The sequence below is a fragment of the Oncorhynchus gorbuscha genome, linkage group LG04 (assembly GCF_021184085.1).
Source record: "Oncorhynchus gorbuscha isolate QuinsamMale2020 ecotype Even-year linkage group LG04, OgorEven_v1.0, whole genome shotgun sequence".
Classification (NCBI taxonomy): Eukaryota; Metazoa; Chordata; class Actinopteri; order Salmoniformes; family Salmonidae; genus Oncorhynchus; species Oncorhynchus gorbuscha.
The window spans coordinates 61,517,113-61,527,370 of NC_060176.1; the positions used below are offsets into that span (position 1 = coordinate 61,517,113).

At 41.7% G+C, this 10,258-nt stretch overlaps 1 protein-coding gene across 2 annotated transcripts in view; it reads right to left on the reverse strand.

Annotated features, from left to right (window-relative positions):
• The window catches only part of LOC124034418 (sarcoplasmic/endoplasmic reticulum calcium ATPase 2-like), a 31,370-nt gene extending 22,622 nt beyond the window's left edge, over positions 1 to 8,748 (reverse strand). Inside the window, exons 1-5 of one of the 2 annotated variants that reach the window (XM_046347609.1) lie at positions 8,150 to 8,748; positions 4,677 to 4,694; positions 4,389 to 4,471; positions 2,235 to 2,339; positions 536 to 674 (exon numbers count right to left, since the gene is read on the reverse strand). In XM_046347609.1, the coding sequence (XP_046203565.1) occupies positions 536 to 674; positions 2,235 to 2,339; positions 4,389 to 4,471; positions 4,677 to 4,694; positions 8,150 to 8,267 (463 nt within the window). In that variant the 5' untranslated portion in view covers positions 8,268 to 8,748. The remainder of the gene's footprint in view (positions 1 to 535; positions 675 to 2,234; positions 2,340 to 4,388; positions 4,472 to 4,676; positions 4,695 to 8,149) is intronic. The other variant, XM_046347611.1, reaches the window with a different exon arrangement.
• Positions 8,749 to 10,258: the final 1,510 nt, after the last annotated feature.

A 10,258-nucleotide genomic window follows, 5' to 3' on the forward strand; every position in this document is an offset into this window, starting at 1 on the left:
AGCTACTCCGAGGTTCAGTTTACCGGCTCCAATGGGAATGTGCTAGCATGGCGCTATGGTTGAACACAATGGGAGCCTCGTCATGGTGGTGTGCCGTGTACCTTCGTGAGTTTAGCACCCTAGGAAACATGCTCATGTGTTTCGAGAGGTCCTTAGCACCACTAGTGCCTAGTCCTTTGGGACAATGGGTTAATAGAAACATCCCAAAATACACCTCTCATGTAGCGTGTCACCTCTGCAGTGGGACTGGGGGAGAGGGCAATTTAAATTAGATTTCTCTGTTAAAATGCAAGCCTAACCATGCCTGGATTCACGAGTCCAGTTAAAAATAAAATGTACCCGAGTGAGGAGTCAAACTATGCTGGTTTAAGTGAAAATAGATTAGAAGGAGTGTCCTTTTATTCCTAACGAAGATTAAGAACTGTTTTTGCTTCAATCTTAAATAATGGTTATTCATAAGCCAAATGACTGAATCACAAAAAATGATGTGGGTTTAATGCATCCTACAGCACTGAGAAAGACAGGGCCAACTTACCAGCAACCTCCACGATGTCTCCAGGCACGATTTCTTTGGCCTTGATCCTCTGAACGGTCTTCCTGTCCTGGCGGTAGACCTTGCCCATCTCAGGCTCGTACTCTTTAAGGGCTTCAATGGCATCCTCAGCATTGCGTTCCTGTGTAGATTAGAAACGTTGACTGTTTGGTTACATATTACATACCGAAATAGATGATCTGATGACATGTTAGAAGCCAATTCAAATCAAATAAGCCTATTTGACTTTTGACCATCCCACAAACTGCAGATATGGGACTTCTTTAAAAGGCACAATCTGTCACTTCAACAGCCTAACCATGCCACTTTGTTTCATTGTAAGTCGCTCTGGATAAGAGCGTCTGCTAAATGACTTAAATGTAATGTAAATGTTAACTCTGATGGATGTGGCTGTAAAAATGTAACCACAAAGTCAGACAACAGGAAATATTTTAGAGATTGTGCATGACAAGGACCAGGGGATCCCTTTGCATATTTTACACTCTGAAAATAGTCCATTTCTGTACTGATTATGATTAAGAAAACAGAAGTGTAAGTTGGTAACACTGCGTCATAGGGGAATGTCACATTTATGAGAACAGCTAAATAAGAAAATCCACACACTGTGCCAATGTCACGTTTGTGTTTACTCAATAACTTGGAGGAATAGAATGCTTGGTTCTAAAGTCCACATTTCCTGACCAGCTTCAACATATAAGTGCTTCTGCATTGCTTGATCTTTGGAGTTTTAGGCTGGGAATCTGTATAGCACTTAGTGAAAACAGTTTATGTGAAAAGGGATTTATGAATGACATTTTACTGATTGACATAAGTTAATAAAGAGCCTATTGTCTATTGAGCATGGTAATTTAGGGCTACAGGGACATATGTTAGAGTCTACTCCATGGCACACAGTGATTTGGAAATTCCTCCTAGGAGCTGCCTGACAGTGTAGGCAAAGTCAACCAGTGTGACAGACATTCTAACTGACACTAGAAATTGGGCATCAAAACTGAGTAAGAAAGACAACTATGAACATGTTGTTTGAAACAGAGTTATTGACAATATTTTATGCTCATTCTATGGCTGTGCATAAATGCTTTATGGATTGGAATCAAATGTTCAAGGTCATTTGCTCACAAACATGCCATCTATGTTGACAGACAGCTGAGGAAATGTAACCTAGTTCTCCTGGACGAAATCACGCAGGCCAGAAATATGCATGAGTTTAGACTGAATGAATAAATCCTAAGGGAGCATATAGCCTTTTTGTGTTGCTACAGGCTGAGTTCTCTTTGCAAAAACTGCAAATATGGATTAGAGAATGGCTAAGAGACCATTGTGTATAAACATCAACAGACATGTCAAGGCTGGGCGAGGGGGGTTGTCACTTTGGTCTCATCTAAACTGTCGCAAATGCTGTCAATGACCCACTTCCTTCCTCTGCCCATTTACTTTCTATTGAAAAGCATGACATTAATAAGAGTTAAGCGTAAAGCGGACATGTGACCAGCATGCAGGATGTATGAGATTTGTGGATGCTCCTACCTGTAACGTTTTAATGGTGGCCTGTTTTGCCTATAGTCACTAGCTAGCAGCATACAAGCACAACAAGAGTTTCTAAATACTTGTCATTGCACCTCCACACGGACATTCAAGATACTGTAAAAGAGGTCAAAATGATGTAATGTGAGTTGCTCACCTGCCACACACCCACTATGGCATTGGCTATAAGAATGAGTAAGATTACAAAAGGCTCCACAAAGGCTGTGATTGTTTCTTCTCCATCCTCGAATAAGGCCAAGACCTAATGGTAAACAAGACAACGAGATGATCCATTATTGCACATAGTACAGGAGCACGTACCAACATTATTCCCCCTGGATACTTACAACTATGAATTTAAATAATCGTGTTAAGAAAGCTATGATTGAAGTGAAATATGAATATGCGAAATAAGGTTGTGCTAAATGTCATGGAGAAAGCATAGCTGTTAAAAATACAGACAAACTTCATCCATGCCTGCCAATGGACCCAAACATGGTAGAAGTACACAATCTGAATGACTAATTAACTTAGCAGTGGCAGTCACATTTACTTTTTTAAATGTAAAAGCTTTGAGCTAATAAGTGAAAAAGTAACCATTAACCTCATTTTAATCTGGCAACATGATTTAATTTGAAACTTTTCTTCAACAATTTTCATTATAAGGAGGTGATTATTGAACCAGAATTTAATTCAATCATGCTGCCAGATTTAATTGAGGTTTATGGTAAATGTTGCACATAAATTGCATTTGCACTACAAAACTGTCAATCAAACACAGAAAATATAGTAAGGACACAAAGTTGATAAAAGATGGACTGGATTTGTAATGCTGTATCGGTGTCAGCACATCACATAACAGTACATTTGGCTAAATTAATCAATGGCCCTCAGTATCATACAGAGTATGCATATCAAATATGAGCAGTTGAAACCAACAGACAACCATCTTACCACCTCAAACCAACCCCCCACAAACATTAAACCAGTTACCAGGAGGACCACTGCTTCTGTAATCAATCACAACCCACACATTGTGCATTTAGTAAAGCTCTTCTCCAACTCAGCACTACTCCTCTCTCACAAACAGGAGATAAAAACCCTCTTCTGGGAATGGGACTCATTTGAATAATGTCCCTCTTAACTGCTGAGAATAAGAGCACACGAATTCACTTCAACGAGACAATTCTGCATAACACAGACACCATCATGAACAACCTGCTGCACCAGTTTATTTCACTGTCTTTTAGCCTTGTAGTACTCCCACAATCAGATCTGACCACCGACCAAAAGTATGGGAGTGAGGGGCATGGTGCATTCATCTGGCGTGTGCCCTCCCACTGAAGGTAAGAGCCCAAATTTGGTCTTCAGTGGCGCCCTGTCCCCCGGACAGCAGCCACTGACACCTTCATATCGCACGGCTGGGCACACTACATACCAGCTCCTCTATAACACACACACACCAGGGATGATAGATTCCAGCTCTTGAACCCTCCATATTGGCCTCAAAAGGACCACATCTCCTCAAATCAATGCGCATGGTATCTGACATTATATTATCCAATGCAAAAACATCCGTCTGTCCACTACCTAAGAACATGAATAGTAAACAGATGTAGCAGTACAGTGATAATACCGTAGGACTATGGAATTTAGGCTAGATCACTGCATGCTGTCAGTTACATTTCCACCAAACCATTTAGCTTGTGTATAGGCAAATGACTCAAATGTCTTGTTAGACACATGGTGATAGCAACTCGATTCAAGCAACTGCTGTTGTCACCATTCCTCAGATGTGTAGCTAGCCTTCTCAGCCGTTTAGCCACCTGATCTATGAATGTAACCTCAGCAGAGGCATAAAAACAGAAGACATTTGCACTTGCTGTCCACACCTCATGCCAAGAGGCCAAACATACTTTCCATTTCCATTGGACAGCCCACTCCTACTCATTAGCTTTTTTCAGCAACTCCAGACAGCAAGCATAAGATCAGATGATTTAGGTGTTTGCTTATAAGAGGATTGACACAGCTACATAATAAATCAAAGCAATCAAATGCATTCAAAAGTATATTCATTTAAACCTTTACGGTGACAGCAAGAATACTGTGACTAAATTCCCCAGAGTGACATGCTTCTAATACAGACATCAATCTATACTTGTCTAATGTAAAATGTTGGTTGATTGATATCAAGGGCTCGCCTATTAAAAGGGGGAAAACTGACCCATGACAAGCAGCAGCAGTACCAAATTTAGTGTGCCCTCAACCCCATCTCAGGAAGAAAAATAAATTGTCCAGGTGATATACTTACAAAAGATATACAAGCTGCCAGCAGAAGAATTCTTACAAGTAAATCTTCAAACTGTTCAACAACAAGCTCCCATAGAGACTTCCCTGTAGAATGAAAGGTGTTAAATGACATGAAATCAATAAAAAAATTATGCATCACATAGGCTGCGTTTACACAGGCAGCTCATTCTGGATATTTTTTCACTAAATTGGTCTTTTGACCCATCAGATCAGCTCTTTTGCAAATAATTGGAGAAAATATCAGTATTAGGTTTAATTTTTACAACCAACTATTTTTAACAAGTGTTACCTTCTTCAGCAGGTAGCTCTGAGATGGTCCAATCCAAAGTGCATCAGGGAAAAGAGAAAACACCATTAGGGAAAATGGTTTAGTAATGTTCTTACATTTTGACAATCAATCATGACATGGCATTGCAATTTGTTGATCTCCACCTCTGCTTTGACTACCACCGACCCCAATGACTCCCACTAACCCCCTATGTCCTGGTTTAGATTGCCACCAGGAATTTGAAAAACAGGGACTTCATTTAATTGCATTCACTGCGTGAAACCACAGCCTTGAGTTTGGCTGAGTCATTAACGGTAGCAAAAGCATAGAGGGTAAGAACATTGCCCACTCAATGTTTGAATTCATGGTGGTGTAGGGATTCTTTTTAACCCATCTTCTCAGAGGTCACCTTGAAAGTTGTCAGACATCCAATATATAATCTTGTGTATATCTCTAACCTCCTCCCTATATGCGGTCTCATTATCGTCGGTGATCAGGCCTACCACCGCCATGTCATCGGTTGTGCCCGGCCAGGGAGTACAGTAAGGGACTAAGCACGCATCCCTGAGCGGCCCCTGCGTTGAGGGTCATCGTGGCGGATGTTGTTGCCGCCTACCCTCACCACCTGGGGTCAGGAAGTCCAGGTGGGAAAGGGCAGTGCGGAGTGCAGTAGAGATTGCGTTGTCTGTGGATGAAAACAACTCGATTTATATTTTCCATGTCCAACCATGTCCTGAGAACACATGATATTACAGTTCTTCAGCTCACATTGATATGATAGTCTTGATGGAGCTTGCCCAGTTTATTCTCCAGTGACTGAACGTTCACCAATACAACAGAGGGTAGAAGCGGTTTATCCACTCGCCGACGTAGTCTCGTCAGGTATCCCGCACGTCAACCTCTAGAAAGCTGTTTATTCCTTTTACGAGTGTCTGTGATTTGGGCCTGGTCTGGGATGAGCAGTATGTCCTTCGCCGCCGACTCATTGAAGTACAAATCCTCATCCAAATCGAGGTTAGTGATCACTGTTCTGATGTACAGAAGCTCTTTTTGCTCATGTTAAATTTTTTTAGTTAAGATCAGCAACAAAAATAAAAAAAAATACAAAATAGCACAATTGGTCAGGAACCGTAAAAATAAAATACCTTTAATTTGTGTAAACTTTCAAAATAAAAGTATGTGGACTACAGAAAACCGAGCACGCCCCCATTCACATCGACAGGGCTGTGGTGGAGTGGGTCGAAAGTTCCTCTGTGTTCACGTCCCTAAGGACCTATTATTGCCCAAACACACCAACACAGTCGTGAAGAGGGCACGACAACGCTGCTCTCACCTCAGGGGACTGAAAAGATTTGTCATGGGTCCGCACATCAAAAGGTTCTACAGCTGCATTACTGAGAGCATCTTGACTGGCTGCATCACCGCTTGGTATGGCAACTGTTTGGCATCTGACCGCAAGACATTATAGAGGATAATACGTACGGCCCAGTACATCACTGGGGCCGAGCTCCATGCCATCCAGGACCTCTATACCAGGCGGTGCCAGAGGAAGGCCCAGTACATCACTGGGGCCGAGCTCCATGCCAACCAGGACCTCTATACCAGGCGGTGCCAGAGGAAGGCTCTAGAAATTGTCAAAGACTCCAGTCACCCAAGTCATAGACTGTTCTCCTGGCAACCACACAGCAAGCTATACCAGAGTGCCAAGCCTCCTGGACAACTTCTACCCCCACACACACTTTCACATAAGCTGCTGTTTATTATCCATCCTCAGTGCTTAGTCACTTTTACCCCATACATACATGTACATATCATCTCAAATAACTCGTACCCCTTGTATATAGCTTCGTTATTTTGTGTTAAAATTCCTTTTACAAAAACTCGGTATTGTTGGGAAAGGGCTCGTAAGTAAGCATTTATTTCACGCTAAAGTCTACACCCGTTGTATTCGGTGCGTGTAACAAATAAAATTGTACTACGTTGAAAGCCATTGTGTTGGCTACATTTTAAGAAATGCACTTAATAAAACACATGTTATTGGAATTACTCAATAGAGCCTGCAAAACTGTAATTGGTCTCATGCTGGGCAACAGGTACAATACAGAGTGCGGGTAACTCCTTACTCCAACTCCATTTACTGCAATTCAAAACACTCTATATGGGATACTTATTGGGATGTGGAGAGAGAAAAAAATCATTACTACCCGTTTCAGATACATTGGGATGAAAAATACTCAGTAGGGTCTTTACTAACCAAATGTGTGTAGTTTTGGAGGGGGACTGGTGTCATACATATCCAGCAGCACTTTGGTCTCCACCTCCATCATAATGCACTGTAATAGACTTTACATGGGGTACATATTGGCTTGTAGAGAGAAAACAGGTCTCAGCTATGGATGGGGTGGAGAACGAAGTGCTTTTGGATAAGTATGACACATTCCCCTCAAAAACTACATATATTTGGTTAGTTAAGATTCTACTGAGCATTTTCCAATACACTTTATAGTTGAGACAGGTAGAAAAGTTCTCTATAGCCCAAAGTGTCAACAAATTACCTTTTTTTTACACCAATAATGAAGAAGTTAAAACATTTGTTTTAATAAATTATTTATTCTTTTGTTGGCAAAATAAAAGTTGCAATTGACTAAAATGCTAATTATTTTGAATGAGTTACCCACATTGGAATACGGACTTTTATTCTGAAGGCTTCCTCATTACAATACACACATGACGTCATAATTTGTGGTGCCACCAGAATACTACTAAATAACCATCTAGAAAAACGACAGACCACAGGATCCTTTAAACCAGCTTTCGTTTTAGCTAAAGATAGTTAGCCAGCGAGCATCGTTATAGCTAGCTACATGGGCCTGTGCGGGCGGCTATGCTGACCAAATGCACAGGTCAGCGCAGCGGTCTTGCACCCTTAAATGAACTAATTGGACAATTACCCCGTGTAACTACTTCGTTCAGTAAAATGTGTAAATGTAAGATTGAAACCCACAAGGTAGTATACAATGACGTCTACCAATGACCAAGCTGGGTGTGTGCTGACGTTTAGCTAATGACGCGTTCAAAATAACTGAACTGGGAAATCTCAGACCAGTGGGAACTCGGGAAAAGAACGAGCTCCATCTGGGAAAATTCGTGTTGAACGGTTATCCAACAGAATTCCATGTCGGGAACTCGGGCCTCTTTCTAGAGCTCCAACTTTCAGACCTGAAGATCACTGACGTCATAATTTGACCTATTCCCCCCCCCCCCCCGTTCTCTTGAAAGCACCATAACAAATGACCGTACGTTATCTAGACAAGGGTTACACAAACTTTAATTATTTGAATCAAACTGTGTAGTGCTTGGACAAAAACCAAAACGTGTACCGGGGGAATGCCAAGGACAGAGTTTGGGAAACCCTGATCTAGTTCCCTTGCGAGTGAAATATAGTTAGCTTAAATACTGGTACCAGTAGTAAGTGTAGCTAGAGGATAACGTACCGTTCGAGCCCCATTTCTCCTTCTGACGTTTCACCTGGTCCAAACCAAGTCCTGTGCTTTCGTTGACAGAAAAATCGCTATAAACTTCTTCAACACTCTTTGTGTGAGCGTTATCCATGGTGGACTATCGGCTCCTTATTTCGTTTAACGTTACTCAGCCGACTCAGTCTCTTTAAAAGTCAACAATTTCAGAAGAAAAAAAAATACAGCTTGCCAACTATGAAATATGCATTCAGATGACTGCCTGATGACACGAATAGTAAATTGTTAGCCTTATGAACGAAACATGACCCTTCGACGAAAGTTCATGTTACATTGGGTGTCCTCTTATCTCCCCAAAAATGGTGGAAAAGAATGCCGCAATCGCCACTGTTGAGGGCTGCAATTCACCCAGTCCAATCCTTGCGCTATACCCTCGGTTTGCGTTGGTCTACCCTCTCAGCTTCAGTGGTAACACACTGTAGTGCTCATCTGTTTTGTTCAAAAGTGCCTCAACACTGCCCCTTGCATGTTCAGTATGTGGACTACTCTCATTGGACGTAAGTAGTCCGGAAATGTTCTCAAAAGTAAGGATTTACCAAGAGTTTGATATTAGCAGTCAGTGACAAACACGGCCAAACAACAATACTCTGTAGTGATCTGAATATGATGCAGAAAATCTGGTTGATTCATTTCCCTTTTCCAGGATCAGTAGGCCCTAGTTCGGGCTTCTCCAACTCAAGGTCCAGAGGTGTCGACCTTCAAGCTTTTATTCCAGTGCATCATTAACAGACCATGTTAAAATAAAATGTAGCATGGGATTTAGTCTGGGCCATAATTAGCTGAGTCATGGGGCTGTTATATAAGCCTGCATGCTCTCCAGTGCCAGAGTTTGCTCTGAATTGTTAAATTAGCAAAATAAAAAGCCATTGACTATTTACTGTGAACTATATCAAGATACTTTGACATGGGATACTGACCAAATCAAATTTATTTATATAGCCCTTCGTACATCAGCTGATATCTCAAAGTGCTGTACAGAAACCTAGCCTAAAACCCCAAACAGCAAGCAATGCAGGTGTAGAAGAACCAGGCTGGATATTGTCAATGGAAAGTCTATGTACCAGTATAGATTGTGATCCACACTGAGTTTGCATACCTAGCCACAGCCATTATTTACGTACATTAGTATGACCAACAACAATGAGAGTGACTGGACCCTAGCAGCATGCATATATTTGAATGCTCTCACCTCACCTGACCTCACTTGAAATCATAATTTGATGTGAACAAAGGCATCATTTCTTTGTCAAACCAAGTGATGCAAAGCAATCACAGGCAAACTACTATGATGGCTTGAACTATGTCAGCGAAGGGCACAAGGTTAAGATGACACCCCACTGTGTTTATTAGGGGTAATTCTTGTAACAGGACTGGCTTGTTTAATCTGTTGACACTTCTAAATGAAGCCTCCAGTGGGACAAGGCCGATCCTGTTGTTCAGTTATAATTCTATCCCAAACAGTTCCGAGTCAAGCTGCCTTCTGGAATTCACACGCGATCCATCTGGCACAGGGAGAGACCATTAACTGTGGCTGTCAGGACAGTCTGCAGTATATTGAGTTACACTACATGACAAAGTATGTGGACACCTGCTTGTCGAACATCTCATTCTAAAATCATGGGCATATGGAGTTGGTCCCCTCTTTGCTGCTACAACAGCCTCCACTCTTCTGGGAAAGCTTTCCACTAGATGTTGAAAATGTTCTTCCATTAAGCATTAGTGAGTTTGGCTCACAGTCAACCTTCCAATTCATCCCAAAGGTGCTTGGTGGAGTTGTCAGAGCTCTTTGCAGGCTAGTCAAGGTTTTTATTTATTTAACTAGTCAAGTCAGTTAAGAACAAATTATTATTTACAATGATGATGTTGTTGTTCAGGAGTAGAACAACAGATTTGTACCTTGTCAGCTCAGGGATTCGATCTAGCAACCTGTAGGTTACTGGCCCAACGCTCTAACCACTAGGCTACCTGTCGTCTTCCACACAGATCTCGACAAACCATTTCTGTTTGGACCTTGCTTTATGCATGGGGGCATTGTTATGCTGAAACAGGAAACGGCCTTCCCCAAAC